The sequence below is a fragment of the Prionailurus bengalensis genome, chromosome X (genome assembly GCF_016509475.1).
Source record: "Prionailurus bengalensis isolate Pbe53 chromosome X, Fcat_Pben_1.1_paternal_pri, whole genome shotgun sequence".
Taxonomy (NCBI): Eukaryota; Metazoa; Chordata; class Mammalia; order Carnivora; family Felidae; genus Prionailurus; species Prionailurus bengalensis.
Genome location: NC_057361.1, coordinates 115696143 through 115718279, shown reverse-complemented (window position 1 = coordinate 115718279; position 22137 = coordinate 115696143). Strand labels below are relative to the sequence as shown.

General features: G+C 46.3%; 1 protein-coding gene across 1 annotated transcript in view; it reads right to left on the bottom strand.

Annotated features, from left to right (window-relative positions):
* The window catches only part of F9 (coagulation factor IX), a 32020-nt gene extending 12338 nt beyond the window's left edge, over positions 1-19682 (bottom strand). The window contains exons 1-5 of the mRNA XM_043569933.1: positions 19435-19682; positions 12919-13082; positions 12693-12717; positions 8054-8167; positions 950-1078 (exon numbers count right to left, since the gene is read on the bottom strand). Coding sequence (XP_043425868.1) covers positions 950-1078; positions 8054-8167; positions 12693-12717; positions 12919-13082; positions 19435-19522 — 520 coding nt within the window. The 5' untranslated portion in view covers positions 19523-19682. The remainder of the gene's footprint in view (positions 1-949; positions 1079-8053; positions 8168-12692; positions 12718-12918; positions 13083-19434) is intronic.
* Between the last annotated feature and the right edge of the window lie 2455 nt (positions 19683-22137).

The following is a 22137-nucleotide window of genomic DNA, read 5'->3' as shown; positions in this document are numbered from 1 at the left end:
CCTCTTGCTTTCATTTTCAGAGGATAGCAATATGAGCGTGGAGTGGAGATGTTCTGAGTACCACCAGTCAGCTGTCAGCGTGGTGGCCCGGTCGACATGACTGGGAAACATTGTTTTGTTCACTGCTGTGGAGATGGACCGTGTGAGTCAGCCTGGCACAACTTGAAACAGATGGTCGTCAGAACCATTCTCATGTCAAGCGCGTAAACTCCGCTCGAGACCCGAGGATGGGAAATGACTTTCTCAGAGTAAGCCAGCCACACCCTGGCAGAGTCCTGCGTTGCATTCCCCATTCCCTGTGCTAGAAGCCTATCGGCCCATCATTTGTGTACCTTTTTGTGGTCTGGGATTACTATATTAATTTGACTTGGTTAATTACAGATCTATAGAAATCATATAAATTGATTGCTTCATGACATAAAAGTCAGGAAAAAAGTGGGCACAGTGAAGAATTCAGACTGAATACAGTCATAGAATTTCTATTTAAAATGACTATGCAATTTGGAAAATTGTCCCAGCTACTAATCTCTTCTGTGATCTCAAAGGAGAGGGGAGCCTGGGTGGCTCAGTCGGTTGAGCGTCGGACCTCGGCTCAGGTCATGATCTCACGGTTTGTGAGTTCAGGCCCCACATCGGGCTCTCTGCTGTCAGCGTGGAGCCAGGTTCAGATCTCTCGGTCCCCACTTCTCTCTGCACCTCCCCCCCCCCCCGCTCATGCGTGTGCGCGTGCTCTCTCTCTCCCTCTCCCACAGATAAAAATGAACATTAAAAAATATATCAGGAAAAGAGTCCACCTATATTAACAAAACACCAGAATTATTTAAAAAAAGAAACAAGTAGAGATTATGAAAGTACATAGGCCAGTTAAAATGCTGAAGGTTTAAATAGAGATTTGGAGAATGCATCCCCCTAGCTTGCAGACAACAACAACGCTTATTTAGATTTTGACCTGCTGGTTCACAGGACTTTTGGTCCTCCGCAAGTTGATATCCGGTAGTACAGGAACAAACCACCTTGTTATCAGCATCCAATTTACAAAACTGCTTGCACCTGCCATTCTTAATGTTGCACGTTACATCTGAAAGAAAGCCACATCAAAAGTAATAGCGTCAGTTCACATGCATTTCTAAAAAGTACATGAAACTACTCACTCCTGTGAAGGTCAGATCTAAGCAGGGGGCGTTCATGGAGAGAAGCTTGGGAGCCTCGAGCTAAGCGTAGAAAGCAAGATACAATTCTTAATAAGGCATCAAAAGGGCAGCAGTATATTTGATTTGGCATAAAACTGAAGGTTTGGATATTCTGCTTTCACTAAATCTTGGACTGCAATTAAAGAAAAAACCTGTTTATTAGAGTATAGTCTACATTCAGAGAAATCCCCAAAACCTCGCGGTGAATTTTCACAAAGCGTGTCCACCGGTTTAAACACCCAACGGACCGATGCGTAGGACGCGATCCACGTCTCAGAAGCTCTCCTAATGCCGCCTTCTGCTGCACCATTCCTCCTTTCCAAAGGCGCCATCCCCCCCAAATTCTAACAGTGAATTTTGCCTGTTCATGAACTTCATATCAGTAGAAGCTCGCAGTGTGCCCTCCTCTGTGTCTTTTCATTTAATACTTTGTCAGATTCATCCGTGTTCTTTGTACAGCAGTTCGTCGACATGCTGTGTCGTATTCCATCGCGCGAATATTACTATCTTCATCTGTTTTACTGTTGATGAATATTCGAGTCGAGTTTCCAGTTTTTGCCTCTTATGTATAACACTGTAATGAATGTGCTTATACATATCTTTTGGTAATATGCGCACGAACACTGGATGTATACCTATGAGCGCAGTTATTGGATCATCTGTTCAGGTTTAGTAGACACTGCCAAGTGCGTTTTCTAAAATGTGCAAATTTAAATTCCCACCGTCGGTGTGTGAGAGTTCCAGTTCTTAGACGTACGTAATGCAGGTTTCTTCTCCCACTCTGACTTGCGTTTTTGTCTCAGTGTGTTTTGCTGAATAGAAGTTCATGGTTTTAATAGAATCCAATTTATCTGAGCACACTTGAAGCTGGCCAAGGTGGGCATATATTAACACAGGAGAATGAAATTGGGTCCCTTAAGGTGGCTCCATGCCAAAGACATTATGTGTTGGCAAGCCTGAGCGTTCTGGTGGCCCGCATTCTCTTGACTTTCCTATACAGTCTCCCTTATTCATAGGAAGTGTTGTTCTCTGTTTCTTACAATGCTTTTTGTCTTGGATTCTATTTTGTGTGAGATTAAGATTGCTTCACCAGCTTCTTTTTGTTAGCGTTTACCTAAAAATCTTTTTATATCCCTGTATTTTAGCCTCCTGGTGTAATTTTATTTTAGGTACCTCTCTTGTCAACAGCATACAATTCTATTTTTCACTCCAGCCTGAAAGTCTGCCATTAACCCCACTTCACATTCACGCTGATTTCGGGTATCTTTGGCTTATTCCTGCCATCTTAGTCGGTATTTTTTAACTGCTGCGCTTTCCCTTGGTTTCTTTTATGCGATCTCGACCACCGGAAGTAGCATGGTTCAGGGCTGGCTAGCCGAGACCCGCTGAGTTCAGAGATGCGGGCTCTGCCCTTGGGCCTATTTCTGTCTCTAGAGCAGCCCAGGAACATGCTGACTAGGAGATCCCTTCCCCCTTCCCTACCTGCTCAGCCACGTACAACAGAAACGCTCACTTGTGGGTACAGTTAGACCCTGGAAAGTTTGAAGGCGAGGGACTATACTAGACGCCTCCTGTGTGCCACCTTCCTTCCTCTCAGCCTCATGGGTTCCCTTCCCAGCACTGAGGCCGTCAGCTCTGCCTTGACTTCCCCTGACCTCACACGGGTGCAGCCTTGAATTGCCTGGGCTCATATCTGCACCAGGGGCCTCTCCCTCTTACCTCGGCTCTTCCCTGTTGAGGCCGAGGCACAGGATGCTGTACGACCTCTCCAGGTGCCCCAGCACGTACAGCCTGGAGATGTGGGGGGAGTTAACACCCCCTCGACTAAACTTTTGACCACTGGGAGACAGGTGCTGATGGGCAAACTCCCATCTTCTCCCCTCTCAGATGGACTAGGCTGAGGCCAGTTCTGTGGCTCCTTGGAAAACAGTCCCAAGAGATCCAGTAATCAGTTGAAGATGAGGAGGGATGACCCTTTCTATTATTGGTTCTCCTTTCCTCTGTGCCTCACCCCCCACCCCCCATCCCTTACTCTTGTTCTCTAGGATTGCACACCCTAATAAGTAAGCTTGAGTCACAGACTCTTTTTTTTTTTTTTTTCTGGAAGAATCCAGTCTAATAGAGTGACTATATGGTTTTGGAGAATATTATGGATTCTTGAGTGACAGATCTAAATTTTTAAATTTATTTTACATGGCTAGCATAGGTTCACGTAATAATTTGCTTGTGTTCCTTCCTGACACTTAAGGAATTAAGGGGAGGCAGGGGCGCCTGGGTGGCTCAGTCGGTTGAGTGTCTGACTCTCGATCTCAGCTCGGGTCTTGATTTCAGGGTCATGAGTTCAAGCCCTGTGTTGGGCTCCACATTGGGTGTGGAGCCTAAACAGGAATTAAGGGGAGGCAAATCAGCTGTTGCCAGGGAGGCAAAGGAACCAGCTTGAGCTTTAACCTTTGCTGCCAATAATCCACTAAGTGCATGATCCAAAAAGATGGCACTTGGTCCTTTGTATTTAGTTTTCAAAGACCTTTCTCCTCACTCGTGGTGATTACATCCCTGGCCCTTTTCATGTTATTGGCTATCATTTTGTTGCTACAAAGCAATGCTAAAGTGTTCGGCCAAGTCAAATACCACCTGTAGAAAGTGTTCAGTCAATATGACATTGGGGTAAGTCAACAGAGGTAGGTGGTAGGTGCTGTGGCCTAGTTTGGTTTGGGCCCTGCACAACGGGAATGAATGAACTCTGTGTGGTTTTCCCAATTCTGCTTCTGTGTCCTTGGCTAAGTGATTAGACCTGTCTACCGTTTTCCTCATCTGCCATTTTTCTCCATGGCTTGGGTTGTATGTGCAGTGGGAAATAGTGCTGTCCAATTGGCAGTCTTTTGCTCTCAGCTAAAGGACTCAAGATTCTGGAAGTAGAATAATAGCTCAAGGAATTCCAGTGGAGACGCCCCTAGTCCAGGATCTAAGGAACCGTTACTATGGGGCTCACTCATCAGTGCTTCATTGAGCATTTAGATGTCAGGCACTGTGTTGGGTATGGGTTCTCCCTGGTCCCGAGGCTGCTCTCTGTGCCTCTAGACTATCTGTTGAGCCCCTCAACGCATCTGTTCTTTTCACTTCGTGGTAGCACGAAGGCCTCTTTCTAATTTTCCTCACGCCTACTGCCAAAGTTATCCTGTCCGGCTTTCTTTTACTCTGCCGCCATCCCCCCTCATATATTCACTCCTGTGAAACCAAAGCTTGGACAGAAGATGTTCTATTTCGCAAGGTTACCATAGCATGTGCTCTTATTCAGCTAAACTCAAGGTGTTTTCTCCATCCCACAGAAATACTCAGTAAATGAGAGTGTGGTGTCTATGATGTGTTCCCAGAGTGAAAAAAGTGTTTATGTTGCTTGTGATTTTGTTTTCCTCTCCATCCTTGCTTACTGTAGGCGGATGCCTCTTACACTCTTTAGAGGGGACAGGAGTGACCCACGTTCTTACCTTGATCTGTCTGGAAAGGCCTCAGATATAACGTGTAAATGGGGACATACGGTGGTCATTATTCTAACCAAAGGGACACAACAGCCAATTAATTGTTATTCTTTTAACTAGAAAGCGTGCCCTAAATGTTTGTACTTCTTTCTCTGGAGAGGAGCCTGATGAACAAGGGACAAAGCAAGTAACATGATCTTGACAATGGAAATCTCCCTTTTCCCCCCTCTGGAGACAAGGGTGAGGCAAGAAACTCGGGGCCTCGGTTCTCTTATAAACCGTGCCACTTAGCAGCCTTTGAGGTCAGTCTGTGGATCAGTTTGAAGTGACAGCTTAAATGGGAGTTTGTAAATGCTTTTGCTTGCCTCCGGTGTCTGAGATAAAGAGATTTTTGAGAGGATCCCCACTTTGTTTCTGAACCGACTGCGCCGAGAGGATTTTTCTAGACCTTGATCAGGCAGGCTGGGGGAGATCGAGGCTCCCTAGGGGCCAGAGGTGGTGCAGCTGCAGAGCTGTGACCAAAGCAGAATGGGGGGGACCTGAGGCCTGAGACGGTGGCAGCTGTGGACTTAGCACTTCTGCTGTGTGGCCCGTTAGCTTCACGCAGGCGATGGAACGTGTGACAGAAGTTTTGTGCTTACGTTTACATTCCTCGGGGTGATTCTCCTCCACTAAACTGTCTTTGTTTTGTTTTATTTTATTTTTAAGTTTATTATTTATTTTGAGTGAGAGAGAGAGAGTGAGCGAGTGAGCTTGGGAAAGGGGGAGAGAGAATCCCAAGCAGGCTTTGCACCATCAGCGCAGAGTCCGATATGGGGCTCGGACTCACGAACTGTGAGATCATGACCGGAGCCGAAACCAAGAGTCGGATGCTCAACCGACTAAGCCACCCAGGCGCCCCTAAAGTGTCTTTATTTTAAACTAAAGACATTTAGGAACACTTACCGCTAGATGCTGTTTTTTTCAAATTGCTCCTTATTTAATTTAATTTAATTTAATTTAATTTAATTTTACTTTCTAAAGTAAGTTCTTGGCCCAACTTGGGGTTGGAACTCAGGACTGCGAGATCAAAAGTTGCACGCTCTACTGACGGGGCCAGCCAGGCACCTCACCAACCACTATTTTCAATTATACTTTACTACAGTGTGCCCTTCATTTTTAACAGAGACTAATTGAGTCATTCATTCCCTCAGCTCCAATGGTTATATTATTTAAGCTGATAATGAGTAACTACTGCAAAGATTTCCGTATGTTTCCATAATAGCAGGATCAGATTTATCTAGGTAAGTCTGAATTTGAAATTAGAACCTTCCCAATGAAAGCGCTGCGGAGATCGTGAACCACACCCACAGGGATCGGGAGGCTTTGCCCCCACGCTGGGAAATCCGAGGGGTGGGGGTCCAAGCCAGGGCTATCCGCCTGCATCCACTCTTTTCTTGTCACATGTTTTTGCCCAGCCACCTTTTCCTTTTCTTATCTTCTATTCTTTTTTATCTTCTAGCTCTCAAAGGAAGATGATCACTGGAGTTCTCTGTAGTGCTGAAAAGATTCCTAAACGACATTACAGGCGACTTTTTTTTTCTTTCCTTTCTCTGCAGGACAATTGCAGCTGGTGACTTTCATTTTGTTTTATACCTTTTTCATCTGTCTGGCAGGTGGATGGCTAGAAAGTCTTAATAGACTCCTGCTAATTTTCTGCTCTTTGCCCCTAGTCACGTAGGCTGTGCTGTGAAATTCTTTCCCTAGGATTGCATCTCCATTCTTCCAGAGTTTCAGAGTAGAAAGAGGCTCTGTCATTAGCGTGGTCTGTCTTTCACAACCATAATACCAGTAATCTTGCACCCAGAGATAATAAGCAAGTAGGAGAGGACTTTGGGATTTAATGCTCCAATTGCCAAAACCTCAGCAAAAAAAAAAAAAAAAAAAAAAAAAAAAAATTCTAGACTACAAGGAGGAAAGATGCGCAGTGCTCATAGGTTTGCCATGTAACTCTTTCAGTGTGATCCATGTGGTCAGATTCGGGAGCGAGCTCTGATTTTTGTCAACAAATGTAACATGCGAAGCGGTTCGTATGTGCCAAAAAGCGCCTGTTTTAGGGAGAATTGGCCTCCCCGTATCTCAGTTCTGTACTTAATCGACTGCCGCGGCCTATGTTGATAACAGTTTAGTCACGAGCACAAACAATTTTATGGGTTCGGTTTTCTTTGCCTTTTGTGGCCAGTAGTTAGAAGCATGGGTTTTGGTCAAACTGAAGTTCAAGTTCTGGCTCAACAACCATTTATTGCCTCTATGATTTTGAGCCGTTTGAGCCGTAGTTTCCTCATCTTCATAGAATGGGGATAATAATGGGACTGACCACATACAGTTGCATCGAGGGATAATACCAAGTGGGGAGCATCATGACCACATAAGATTAGCTACCAAGGGGCGCCTGGGTGGCGCAGTCGGTTAAGCGTCCGACTTCAGCCAGGTCACGATCTCGCGGCCCGTGAGTTCGAGCCCCGCGTCAGGCTCTGGGCTGATGGCTCGGAGCCTGGAGCCTGTTTCCGATTCTGTGTCTCCCTCTCTCTCTGCCCCTCCCCCGTTCATGCTCTGTCTCTCTCTGTCCCCAAAATAAATAAAAACGTTGAAAAAAAATTAAAAAAAAAAAGATTAGCTACCAAATAGTATTGCTCTTGCCGTAGTTTCTTGAGCTCGTCCAAGAAACTGTGACTACAGACAAACTGAATGTTTATAAGGTTTGGAAGTATATGACTCATACCCTGGAATATTATTCGGCCTTTTTAAAAAAGGAAACCCTGTCCTATGCGACAGCATGGATGAACCCGGAGGACGTTATGTCACAAAAGGACAAATACTGCCTGATTCTACTTATCTGAGGTGTCTAAAAACAGTCAAACACAGAAACAGAGACTACAGTTGTGCCTTCCAGGGGCTGAGGGAAGGGGAAAATGGGGAGCTGCTGTCCAGTGGGTATAAAGTTTGAGTTCCGCAAGCTGAGTGAGTTCTAGAGATGTGCTTGCAGTACAGCACGGTGTCTAGTTCTTTACTGCAATAAGAGCACGTTTTTCAGAGAAACTTCTACATAAATATTACATTTTCCAGTTTCATCTGGTTCCACAGGCAAACATGGAACCATGAGTAATCAAAAAAGAGTTACTTACCGGGGCGCCTGGGTGGCTCAGTCAGTTAAGCGTGTGACTTCGGCTCGGGTCGTGATCTCCTAGCTCGTGCGTGGGTTCGAGCCCCGCGCCGGGCTCCGTGCTGCCAGCTCAGAGCCCGGATCCCGCTTCGGATTCTGTGTCTCCCTCTCTCTCTGCCCCTCCCTGCTCGCGTTCTGTCTGTCTCTCTCAAAAATAAATAAACGTTAAGAAAAAAGTTACTTACCTAACTCACAGTTCTTCCCTTCAAATCCAGTCTGACACCAGCATTCATAGGAATTAATGTCATCCTTGCATATGCCGCCATTCAAACAGGGATTGGACTCACATTGATCTCCATCTTTGAGATAGGTTAAGATAAAGTTGAGTTAGCACATAAACCGCTTAGAATGCCTCCTTGCACCGACTCGTGGGGAGGGGAGCCTGATTTTAGGGTCAGGACTGCTGATCCTGCTCCTTGTGGGATGACCCTGTCTTCCTGAGTTCCTAAAAACAACCCAAACAGAGGTTCCCCGGCTAATACCGTCCTAGGAAATGGCTCTGGGGCAGCCATGCTCGTAGTTGATGCAACCCAAGGGACGAGGAAGAGGGGGAAGGTCTGAGGTTAGAAGTGGACTGTGCGAGCATAGAGAGAGAAGGGTTTTCATTCCTTTCTTGTAGAACGATGGCAAGTGAATTCTAAATCAAGTGACATCACTTCAACCATTATTATCTCTGTGTCATTCAGGGCCCACTATCAAAGGTCTTGCCGAACACACCGAGCATGGTAGCATATGGTATTTGCAACTCAAGGAACCGGCAGCCTAAGCTTGGAGCAAATGCATCTACTTCCTTGTGTTATCCTTTCACTTTTTGTAAAACATTGTAGCAGGCAGTAGTGGTTCAAAACCTTGGAAGAGATGCCGGGAGCATCTCTTGCTGCTTAAAGATATTCTGCTGTCTGTGAAGTGGTCCCAAACGGTCTAGCTCAAGTGAGAAGCAGCTTTTATTTGTTTATCTATTTTTAAGTTTTTTAAAGTGGTAATTCTTTACATTTAAAAACAAATTAAAAAAAATTTTATTATGTTTATTTATTTTTGATAGAGACAGAGCACAAGTTAGGGGAGGGGCAGAGAGGGAGACACAGAACCCGAAGCAGGCTCCAGGCTCCGAGCTGTCAGCACAGAGCCCGACACGGGGCTCGAACCCACGAGCTGCGAGATCATGACCTGAGCCGAAGTCGGACGCTCAACCGAATGAGCCACCCAGGCGCCCCTAAAACCAAATTTTTAAGTTTCTATTTTAATTTCAGTCAGTCGACATAGAGCGTCCTATCGGTTTCAGGTGAGAAACAACTTTTAATACAAAGAATTAAAAACGAAAAGGTCGGAAAGAGCTGAAGATCTGCTTTATTAATGTAGCGATGGGCTGTGTGTCCTGTCCGCCCTTCCTGAAGTTTGTACCTTCCCAGAGTCCTCGAGAGCCTTTGAAGACACCGGTGGAAAGAAAACAGGAGGAAAGAATCGGCAAGAGGGGAAGGGTCAGGATGAGAAGGGAGCCTTTCAGTCTGGTTTCTGAATGCTCCGGCTCCATCCACACTTCTAAGGAAGCTTCGGGAGAAAGGGATGAATAGAACCAGAGGGGAGACGGGTACACGCTTTGAGCTAAGAGAAACAGCCCGGAAGAAAACAATAGGAGCTAGATCTGCAAGAGGAAGAGGTAAAAGCTGACATCAGAATGAAAGAAAGAAGAAGAGGGCAGCAAAAGAGGCATTTCTCGTTGTCAGTCATACTCAAGAGCCAAACTCCCTGCCACCTAGCCTGTCCGTGTGCCTGCCCTAGGGAGGACGGCGGCGCATCTGTCCTGCTCCCAGTCACTGTGTATCCGGGTCCCGTCGACCCGGGGTTCCTCTCCCTTTCTCAGAAATAGTCCCTTCTCTGGGAAGGCTGCTTGCCGTAAAGATTAGACCTTGTCCCCTCTGCCCCTTGATCCAATGTGCTTTTGCACAGCTAGTTCAGTTTGTTCCAATGCTCTGAAAACAAAATACGTTATCTCTGGTTTATTATTATTGATGTTCGAACTGGTCTAAAAAACGAGCTACATTTGCGCTTTATATTATAGACCAACGGGTCTGAATTATTTAGGATGTTTCACTGAAAGGGTCTGGGCTTGCAGCCAGCGACGCAGCAACTCATTTGCTGAGACATATCTTTAAACCGAGTGTCATTTTATCCTGCATTTAGTCCTCCTTCGGGTGCTTGCCTGCGTGTACCCGGGGCTCGGGCAAAGCCACGGACGGCAGGGGTCAAAGACAACAAGGCACAAGATCTTGCCAAGCGAGAGATTCCCGTTTAAGGCTACTAGGTGGTGGTTTAATGAATAACTGCATTCAGATTTCAAGGCCGGGAGGGGTGATTGTGAAAGAGAAAGGCTTGCACGTTAGGGAATTTGGGTTCTTTTCCGGGCTCTGTGCCCACCCCCACCCCAGCTGGGTGACCTTTAGGCAAGTCTCTTAGCCTCCCTAAGCCTCAGCATCCTCCATAAAATGAGGCGAATAATGCTTTGCTCACAGAGTCGGTGTGAGGATTAAATAGGACAGGCACGCTGTAGACTGTAAGGTGCTTGACCCATGCTAGCTAATGTGCTCAGACATCTCTCTGCTCCAACTGGGCCCTGTCCGGGGTGAGTTGATAGCAGAGAATAAAGCAGGCGAGTGAGGGCCCTGCGCCCCGCAGTCTGTAAAAGCCCGCCCGGTGAGAAATAGCATCGGCTGTTTCCTGCTGCAAGCGAAAGACGGCATGGCGTTTTGGTTTTCTCTTTGCTTTTTTGTTCTTGTTTTTGGCGGACGAAGCGGTAGGGACAGAGTCGCGCCTCTGATGTTTCCGAGATAATCTTGGCCCCAGATACAGTAAACAGTGCGGCCTGTGACCTAGAAGGCAGGGGCCCGGCTTCAAAATGCAGTGCGGTGCTTGCGAGGTTTGGGCCAACCCTGCTGGGGGGTGGGGTGAGCGAAGAAGCGGTCGTGGGGGTTTAAGTACAGCCAGGGGTTTGGGGGGGGGGGGGAAGGGAAGTAGAAATTGATTTGCTTTAAAAATTTCTCACAGGGCACCTGGGTGGCTAAGTCGGTGAAGTGTCTGACTCTTGGTTTCGACTCAGATCTCATGGCGTGTGCGTCCAAGCCCCACGTCAGGCTCTGTGCTGACAGTGCAGAGCCTGCTCGGGATTCCCTCTTTCTCCCCCTCTCTCTCTGCCCCTTCAGCGCTCACTCTGTCTCTCTCAAAATAAATAAATAAACTTAAAAAACTACATGTCCCAAGGGGCACTTGGCTGGCTCAAGTCAGTGGAGCATGCGACTCTTGATCTCCGGGTTGTGGGTTCGAGCCTCACGTTGGGTTGTAGAGATTACTTAAGAATAGAATCTTGAAAAAAATAAAAATGTATCACAAGATTTAAAGTTGTAAATATAATAGAAACGGAGAATAAAAAGACTTCTTTGCGCTAACTGCAGGGGAATTACCTGAGGAGAGAATTGCCACGGTCGCATTCATTACTAACAAGGAAAGGCAAAGTGAACGTAATAGAGTGCACCTCGTCCTTCCTCACGATTTAAAAAAAAAGTGGACGGGGCACCTGGCTGGCTCAGCCGGTTAGATCACATGTCTCTTGATCTCAGGGTTGTGGGTTCAAGCCCCATGTCGGGTGTAGAGACTACTTAGAAAATCATCTTAAAAAAATAAAAACAAAAGCGGAGACATTATGAGTTACGAGCCTATGAATAAGTCTAATAGTGTCCCCAGAATAGCAACTGGAAAATAGAACTAGATCTCAAAGTGTTGGAAACTCCGTGAATTTGCTCTCTAGGTTTTATCCGTGCAGACAGATACGTCAACCTGTGGGGCTCACGCTGCCTCAGAATCCTGCTGCTGGATTCTACGTGAGTTTGCGAAGCTCAGTTGTCATGAAAGTTTGGCTTTTCCTCTTTTTGGTCGACCCATTCAACAAATATTTACTCAGCGCTTCTGTACCGGGAGTACGTCAGTAAACAAAACACTTGGACGCCCCCGCCAACGGGAAGCTTACATTCTCACGAGGTGGGGAAAATAGATAATAAGTGGCACAAATAAGAACATTATATGTTACCTCAGATGGTGAAAAGTGCTACGAAAAATAATACAGCAGGATGCGGTTGCTAGGTGGTGGGGTTATGGGGAGGCGGCTGAAGTACTAATAGATGATCAAGGTGGGCTTCATGGAGATGGTGACGCTCGGGTGAAGAGCTGAAAGAGGGGAGGGAGCGCGCCTAGGGGAACCTGGCGGAAGAGAAGCTGGCACCGCAAAGGAACAGCTGGATCAAAGGCCAAAGCCAAAGCATTCCCGCGGCATTTCCGGGGTGTGCAGGGAGCCGCAGGGAGGCCAGGATGGCTGGGGAACACCCCCCTCTCCCCCCTACTTCCCACTGTGTGTGAGGAGGTGAGCAGGAGGAGAGGGTCCCAGGGCCAGTGGAAAGGGAGGGCCGGGACCATCACGGGGAGCCTTGGGGGCCATCACAAGGAGGAGGACTTGTACTAGACAATACACATCTCAGTCCGTCAGCATTCTCACGTTCTCTGCTGAAGACTGCGAACTCTGATTCAGTCCCCAGACACAGGAACCTGAGTTTCCTCCTTCCGGCCGCCATGTTTTGAAAGCCCTGGGGAGGAGTGAGCTTATCTGCCCGCTGATCCCTCCCATGCTGGCATAAACCTGTCACGTATCACCGTTGGGTCTTGAGCAAAAGAGTTGAACCCTTTGGACGGAGTCTAATATACTGTCTGTTTACACAGAGAAAAGAAACGTAATTCTCAAATGTTTCGTGTCCCAGCCAGAGGAAAAAAGTAATTGCTTACCAACATACTGCTTCCAAAATTCAGTCTATAAAGAAAAAGAGGACAAGTTAATGGCAGTACTTAAAATGTTTTGGATTTGATTGCTTCCCTTCTGTAACATTTGTCATACATCTATGTGTGTAGCTATTTAAAAATTTCCGAGAGAGGGTTCTTTTTTTTCTTCTTCTTTTTCTTTTTAGGTTTTCTGTTCTTAGCATCTGAAGTATGTTACGTGGAAAATACTCACGGTTTTTTCAGTGTTTTCAAAAACTTCTCGTGCTTCTTCAAAGCTACACTTTTCTTCCATACATTCTCTCTCAAGGTTCCCTTGAACAAACTCTTCCAGTTTGCCTGAATTATACCTCTTGGGCCGGCTCAGAACTTTCGTGGCATCTTCATGATCAAGAAAAACTGCAATTTAAAAGAACTGTCCTTTAGCTTTAGGAAAAAGAAAGCATCGTGAAAATTAAATACATCTCTTAAGAAGGGCTTTGTTTTTAATCCAAGGAATCCCAAAGCCAATTTATCTTTGGGGCCTAGAGCCAAAAATCTATGATGTCCTCACAGCACTGTATACACACGGAGCTTTAGGAATTAAAATTCAATTTGGCTTTTAGTCAAGAGAGCTCCAGTAATGAACGGTCAGATTTTCAATTGTATTTGGATTTACTTTGGATGAAAAAAGAAAGTTCTCAAATAAGCAGTTAACTTCACACTTTGTCATCATTTGAAAATAGCTAATTGCAGATCCGTGCAAGGTGATCCATCACCCTGGCCGGGCTGTGTTTTCAGGATGCGGTTGCCCAAATGACTTTGCAGCAAATTTCTCTGGGAAAAACAGAAGCCTGATTGTGGGCCCGCTGCACATGCAACCCCAGTGTCTCTCACTAGATGTTAAAGAAAAACCATCGCGCTAATTTGTTTATTTCCAGACTCACAACACCATCGATTGGCACGTGTTACGGGAATTACAGTGACAAGTCTGTCTCTGGGATTCAGGATGTGCCTGAACTGTGGAGGATTGAGGTCTCTAACCTATTTGTCTCCTTCCGTCCCTCCCCACACTCACTCACTCACTCACTCACTCACTCTCTCTGTCTCTCTGTCTCTTTGTCTCTGTCTCTCTAGATATAGAAAACATATCCATCTCTATCATTTTTTTTAAAGTTTATTTATTTATTTTGAGAGTGAGATAAAGTGCGAGCAGGGGAGGGGCAGGGAGGGAAGGAGAGACAGCATCCCAAGCAGGCTCTGTGCTGTGAGCACGGATCCCGATGCCGGGCTCCGACTCCCAATCTGTGCCATCACGACTGGAGCCGGAATCGGATGCTTAACCGACTGAGCCACCCAGGTGCCCCTCCACGTCTATTATTAATAACAGGAACTCGAGAAGTTGCCGGAGTTGTTCCTTTCTTCGAGGGACTGATCCCATGTCAACAGGACCAAGTGCTTACAAGATGAACTTTCCAGGCATTTTGGGACTGCTTGCTCATGAATTCAAAGAAAAGAAAGAAAGAAAGAAAGAAAGAAAGAAAGAAAGAGCGAGAGAGAGTGAGAGAGAGAGAGAGAGAGAGAAAGAAAGAAAGAAAGAAAGAAAGAAAGAAAGAAAGAAAAAGAAAGAGAAAGAAAGACCAACTAAACCATATTCCCTTAGTTTCCCTGCAGCTGGTCACTTTACGGACACTTCTAGTCCCTCGGCAACCTCGCTTTTTCTGTGGCTCTGCGAGTCCTCTGGGGCGTCGCTTGTTTCCCTGGATGCAGCAGACTCTTCCTCTCCAACCCTTGCCAACTTTCTCGGTTCCCTTCGCTCCCTCTTCCGTGCCGCGGGATCCTGTGGTTCCCCGCCGCCAGATCAGTGCGGCCACCTGCCCGTCTTGCCTTCCGAGGCAGCCCGGGCGCCGTGGGAGAAAGCCACCCACTGCTGCCACCCAGCCTTGCCCAGCGGGCCCTCCTCTCTGCCTGGCGATCCGTTTGCTTGGCCCCGGGCGCCCCTACCATGGCCTCTGGGTCTGCGTCCGATTTCAGCGTGGGCCGGGCGGAGAAACGGGTTTGCAGCCAGGTCCGACCCACCCGGATGTGAGTCCCGTGTCGACCACCCGTCGGCCGGGGGGACGCCAGGCGAGTGACGTGAGCGCCGAAGCTTTACCTCGGCCAAGTGCAAAACGGGTACGGCAGTCGTACGATAGGAACATTGAGCTCATGGTGTTGCGGGACGGGGATCGGTGAGCGGATACGTGTGCGCAGCACGTGGCGGACGCGGGCTCTGCCCTCTTTCTCCCCGCTCCTCTCGTGCTGGCCTGCCTTCCTGTTGCTCAATTCCCTCTGTAGCTCCTTGGTGCCCTTTTCTGGGGCTCTTTCCCTTCTTTGCTCCCATGCGTATCCTGAAATGACTTCTGTCGGGATCGGCAGTGACCTCCTGAAGGGTAACTTTGAGTCCATGCATTTCTTGACCGCCCCATAACATTTCTAATGCTTCGCGGGTCTCTTTCCACGAGGCCACCCCATTCTGGTTCTTCTCTTTGCTGTAACTCCTGTTACTCATCCACCACTCGAATCAATTCACTCCCCTTTGCCTGCCTGCCCCTTAAATGTCCAGAGTTCTCCCAGGTTCCTGCCTCAGGCTTTTCATGCCATTCGACTCTACCAGGGCTGGGACTCGGGCAAGGTACCCGAGGCATCTGGGGCACAGAACTTAAGGAGACACTCTCTCTCGGTGTGTGCAAGTACGTTTATGCTCTGTGTGCCTTGATTGCCTCACCCTAGTCCAGCCCTGACTCTTTCAACACTATTTTCTTTTTCTTTTTTTAAAGTTTATTTATTTTGAGAGAGAGAGAGAGAGAGAGAGAGAGAGAGAGACTCCCAAGTAGGTCCCGTGCTTTTAGCATGGAGCCTGACGTGGGGCTCGAACCTATGGACTATGAGATCATGACCTGAGCTGAAACCGAGAGCCGGCTACTTAACCGACTGAGCCCCCCAGGCGACCCTCAACACCATTTTCTTTTTTAATTTTTTTTTAACGTTTATTTATTTTTGAGACAGAGAGAGACAGAGCATGAGCAGGGGAGGGGCAGAGAGAGGAGACACAGAATCTGAAACAGGCTCCAGGCTCCGAGCCGTCAGCACAGAGCCTGACACGGGGCTTGAACTCACGAACTGTGAGATCATGACCTGAGCCGAAGTCAGACGCTTAACAGACGGAGCCACCCAGGCGCCCCGCTCAACACCATTTTCTGAGCGCTCACTGCAGTCAGGCGCTGTGCTCGATACCACATTATCCGTGCTCCCTCCCTGGATCCTCACACACGGTTGTAAGTGCGGTTTCTACAACAGTGGGCTCCGGTTTTTTTTTTTTTTTTTTTTGCATTTTAATTCTTTTTGATGTTTATTTATTATTGAGAAACAGAGCATGAGGCAGAGAGAAGGGGAGACAGAGAATCCGAAGCAGGTTCCAGGCCCTGAGCTGTCAGCACAGAGCCCAATGCGGGGGCTCGAACTCACGAACCGCAAGATCATGACCTGAGCTGAAGTTGGATGCTTAACCCCGTGAGCCACCCGGGCGCCCCGACAACGGCGGGCTCCAAATAGCCATCTCTAGTCAGATATATCTTCTGAATTCCGGATCATCTTCCCAGCTCCCTAACTGTACATTGTCATGCGACGAATCAGAGCTGATGATTATCTAATGCTTCTGCAGTGCTGGACGTGATGCTCTGTGCTTTGCAGCCATCATTTCATTCCATCCTCACAGCAGCCCCATGAGATTGATCCCGACATCTCATTTTTGTAAAGGAGGAAAATGGAGGTTCACAGAGGTTTAAGTAATTGGCCCTGGGTAACACACTGAAGTGTCAGAACCAGGGTTTAGACTTTGGCAGTCAGACTGCCCAGTCCACGCTTGGAGGTACCACTCCGTGTCCTGGAATCGCATCAGACGCCCCAGACGTGTACTCCACACTTGTCTGAACCTGTTCCCCTTCCACAGCCAGAGGGGTAAAAGCCCCGTCCTTTCTACGTCCTGGATGTCACCTGATTTCCTTTCCTTCTTCTCTGCACAACTAATGTCCAGGCTCCGGCCCCTCATGCCTTCCCAGGATGATTGCAGTGGCCTCAAGACGGTCACCCCATGTCTCGCCACCCCTTCCTCCAACAGTTCACTGGAATGTTGCCAGACTCATGATAGGTGATGGCGCCTAAGGAGTGCACTTGTCGCGGTGAGCACCAAGTAATGTAGAGAATTGCTGAATCACTATATTGTACACCTGAAACTAATGTAACACTCTATGTTAACTACACCGGAATGAAAATGAAAAATGCCATAAGAAAAAAAATGATAAAAATGTTGCCAGACCGAGCATTCTAGATCAGCCATCATCAGCGCCATTCACGTTTCCACGTCCGTTGACCCGACAGTTGGGCTCTGTTGTCCAAACTCCTTAGTTTCAGGCCTTTGTTATCTGGTGACCTGACCCTGTCTAGCTATCCTACCTCGCTTGTCATATTTAATATTCAAAACACCCTGAGTTCCTGAAAGACCTCACATTCTTTGTGGATCTGGATCTTTGCACGGGAGTGAGTCTCTTTGCGTAGGATGCCCTAGATCAGACATTAAAGGACAGTGAACCTACTCCTCTTTTAAGACCCAGCCCCAAATACTGTCTCTGTGCCGAGTGTTTCCCCAGTTAATGTACCCTTTGTGCTCCTGGTACACATGTTGTCCCGTTACATTGAAATCTCTCACCTGACCTCACGATACTTTAGGTCAAAGAGGGAGTCCAGATGATCCCTGCGCCCCTAATACCTCACCCCAGTACCTGGCACCGTGGTCACTGAGTCTTGTGAAGTTCTGCAAAGCATACGGACCGAGGCTGTCTTTCTTTCATTCATTCATTTCATGCATTCGTTCTCAATGAAAGACCCCTTCAGTCCATACATGTTACAAAATCGAATTAGTTCTGCAGAACGGGTTTGATTTCAAAATTCTAAACTGATGCAAATAATGCCTGATGGCAGCAGTCATGAAAATGTAACATCTCCGTAAGTCATTCATAGAAACAGCTCTTAGAAGCCAGTGACCGCTTAACAGCAGAAGAGAGCGCTGCATTAGAACTGTCCATCCTTTGGGAAATTCCCTCGGCTCTCTCCTCCAGGGCCTGTTATCTCTGACTGCAGTGACTCCAGAATCACACTGCCTTTCTACACAATTGTTTGACGGTCATATATTTAGCCTCTCTTCAGGTTTATCTCTTCTAGCCATTATTTCCCCAGCTCTGAAATCCTATTCCCCGTCCCCGCTCCATACCTATCCTTTTTTCTCCCCCAACATCTGAGGTCTTCAAGGGAGCAGTAGGCTTCCAGAAACCTCCGTTATCTCACCACTTATCTTGAAGGAAGGGCTTGGATCTTTTGTGGCCCTAGATCTCACACTGATGAGCTACGTGTAAAGACTTAGCCTTAGGTCCCACTTGGTGAATTTTCCAGCTAAATTTCTTCACCGTACCCACTTGGCTAGTTTGATTTAACCTTTGCCTTCTCGTACCATCATTTCTGCATTTCAGTGTGCCATCATGTCTGGAGTGGGAAGCACGGGGCCAGTCTGCTTTCCGGGGACCCTTGGGGTTGGCACCCTGATCCCGGCACTGTCAGCTGCTAGATTTGATTATAGTGGGTTGACAAGTAAGGGCGACAAATGCTTCCCGTGAGAACACGCCGTTTGCCTAAATGGGGTAATTCCTCCCCTGCGTGCCTGCCTTTGGGAAGTGCATAAAGTCACTGAAGTTGAGGGGCGCCTGGGTGGCTCAGTCTGGGTGACTTCAGCTCAGGTCATGATCTCACGGTCCATGAGTTCGGGTCCCACGTCAGGTTCTGTGCTGACAGCTCAGAGCCTGGAGCCTGCTTCCGATTCTGGGCTCCCTCTCTCTCTGTCCCTCCCCTGCTTGCGCGCAATCTCTGTCTGTCTCTCTCTCAAAAGTAAATAGACATTTAAAAAAATTTAAAAAGTCACTGAAGTTGTGGAAAAACCAAGCGATATGCATCGCATTCACTCTGTTCCCACTCCTTATGTCAGCCTCGGACTCGTTTTGCTCAAGTGAGTATTGGGTTTCCCCTGTATTAACTCCGAGATGTTTAGAAGCAGAGACAAAAGAATTTCTCCTAATCCATGAAAAAGTTTAGGGATAAATAACAACTTAGTAACGAAGACTTCGTTTTGAGTAACACTTCAAATTGAAAGCGTATGCGTTTATGGATATTTAAAGCCACAAGCCTGCTGCATTTTATAGTTCTAACATTTTGAAGTGTACCAGATATCTTAAAAATCAAGCTCTTTCTGTAAATAAAACCATTGTGGCTTTCATGTGTCCCGTTTTGATCTCAAAGTGGTGAGTAAAAAAAAAAAAAAAAACAAACCCACATGACAGAGTTAATGTGTTTCATATTCTGCTGTTTCCTGGTTAAAACGTTTTCCCACTTGTATTTTTCTTTAACCCAGGAGATGACTGTTTTCAAAGCAAGTTTACCTGGTCAGATCATAAGGCTAACAGTGTCCGTTAAAAGAAAAAAGTACCATAGGCATTGTAAATCTAGTTTTCGCAATTAAGAAGACACAGATACTAGAGAACCGGTACTGACCAACTCACATGCTGATGACTGGGATCTTAAACGTTGCTGTCAGATCCTGTAATCACCGTTTAGTGGAAAAGATAGCACCAGACATTTCTATATCTAAAAGACAAGCATACAGTGTATCTTGAAAAAGGAAACCAACCTGTACAGTCAGCACCGAGTAGATATCCTAAAAGGCAGATGGTGATGAGGCCCGGTGGTTCTGCCATGATCATGTTCAGGCACCGCATAACCTTTGCCGACAGATTGTGCAAGTGGCAAGGTTGACCAATTGTTCCAAAGTACAAGCTGAGCTGTATTTACTTCTGGGAAACAGTGTCCATCTCCCCCAGTGGGTCTTTGGGCGATTTCCAGTGGCTTCTTGGGTTAAGTGAAGAGTATAGGCAGTGTCAATCTTTAAACTTCACCTCTGATTCTGTGGACTTCTACCGCAGTGGCTGATGGGAGACTGAAGCAGGAAATGACACATCATTAGAATGGGGTTGGGGGGGGGTGGTGGTGCAGCGGGTACAATGGCTGGAGTGGCCGTGGCAGCAAACTTCATCAGTGGGATCCATGTTTATCCTCGTCAGGGAGCACTAATGGCATATGGTTTAAAAGTAAAGAGAGACAACGAAGTCATTTGGTTACCTACCTTAAAACTCACTGCTCACATACGTTGGGCCGCTTGGTAGATTCTTGGTATGTTCCTTCTCACGACGACTCAACTTTCTTGTGCCATGTACCCAAATGGTGAAACGTAAGGACCCTACTCAGAACACATGTATGTATGTGTGTGTGTGTGTGTGCGTATATATTTACATATTTCTATGATACGATGGACGAGTAGTAGTATATAATAGTTTGTGTTAATATGTCCTACCACTTCACATACAATACAAAACATCGATGTATACCAACGTTTACCTATCATTCTTTGTGCTGTTGTTGTGATACATTTTATTTGTACATGTTATAAACTCTACGTGGTATGATTCTGCTTTAAGCAGTCAGCCTTTCAAAGAAATTTAAAAATGAGAAGAAGTAGTTTCTATTTAGCCACATATTTACCATTATGAAATTCATTTCTTTGTTTAGATCCAAGTTATAATTTTTCATCACTTTGAATACTCCAACAATTTTGATAGTGTAGGGCTTCTTATGATGAATTTTCCCCGCTTTTGTTTGAAAATGTCTCCATTTTACCTTCATTAAAAAAAAAATGTTTTTTGAAGTTTATTTATTTTTGAGAGAGACAGAGAATGCGAGTGGGTCAGGGGCAGAGAGAGAGGGAGACACAGAATCCGAAGCAGGCTCCAGGCTCCGAGCTATCAGTATCAGCACAGAGCCTGACGCGGGGCTCGAACCCACCAGCTGTGAGATCACGACCTGAGCCGAAGTCAGACGCTCAACTGACTGAGCCACCCAGGTACCCTTAGGGTCACAGGAAATTGTAACAACAGTTCAGCGAGGTCTCGTATACCTTTCACCCAGTTACTCCCAATGTTTATATCTCACATAAATGTAGTATAACATCAAAATCAGGTAATGGATGTTGGCATAATGTGTGTGTGTAATTCTACGTAATTTTATCACGCGTAGATTTATGTAACCACCGCTGCGGTCCAGGTGCAGAACAGTTCTATCACCACAAAGATCTCTCTTGTGCTACTATTTTATAATCACACCCACCTCCTTCCTCCCAATTATTCCTAACCCCTGGCACTACTAATCAGTTTTCAGTCTCTGTGATGAGAATGTTGTATAAATAGGCACAGAGTATGTGAGCTTTTGAGACTGGCGGTTTTCATTGAGCACAGTGCGTTTGAGATCCATCTAGGTTGCTACATGTTTCAATAGTCGGTTCCTTTTTGTTGCTGCGAAGTATTCCATGATGTGGATGTACCACAAATTGTTTATTCACCTACTGAGGAACATTTCGATGGTTTCCAGGTTTTGCTATCGTAATAATGTGCTATAAACTTAAATGTACAGGTTTCTGTGTGGATGTAACTTTTTAATTTCCCTGGGATAAATGCCCAGCAATGCAGTTTCTGGGTCATATGGTATGTTTAAGCTAAAGTTGAATGTTAAGCTTTTAAATACACTGCCACCCTGGGGCGCCTGGGTGGCCCAGTCAGTTAAGCGGCTGACTTCGGCCTAGGTCATGATCTCGCGATTCGTTGAGTTCGAGCCCTGTGTTGGGCTCTGTACCGACAGCTGGGATCCTGGAGCCTGCTTCGGATTCTGTGTCTCCCTCCCTCTCAGCCCCTCCCCTGCTCATGCTCTGTCTCTCTCTGTCTCTCAAAAATATATAAATGTTAAATAAACTGCTATACTGTTTTCCAAAACAGATTGCCACGTCTACATTCCCACCAACAATGGGTGAATGATCCAGTTTCTGGGCATCCTTGCCAGCATTTGGTATTGTCACTGTTTTTTGTTTTTTGTTTTTTGTTTTTTTACTTTAGACACTTTCATAGGCGTGTTGTGATAGCTCACTGTGTTTTAATTTGCATTTCCCTAATGGTTCGTGATGTTGAACACCTTATAACTTACTATCTGTATATCCTCTTCAGTGAAATGTATGTTCATTGTTTGATTTCTTGTTCAATTTTAGAGTTTTTAAAAAAATGTAGACGTGAGTCCTTTCTCAGATACATGGTTTGCAAATACTGTGTCTAAGACCGTTGCTTATCTTTCCATCCTCGTAACTGAGTCGCACAGCCAAAGTTTTAAATTTTGATGTAGCTCAATTTAACATTTTTTAACGATCATACCTTTAGTGTTGCATTTAGAACTCTTCCACTAACATGAATCTTGAAGGTTTTTTTTCCCATTAAAAATATTGTGTAGTTTTACGCTT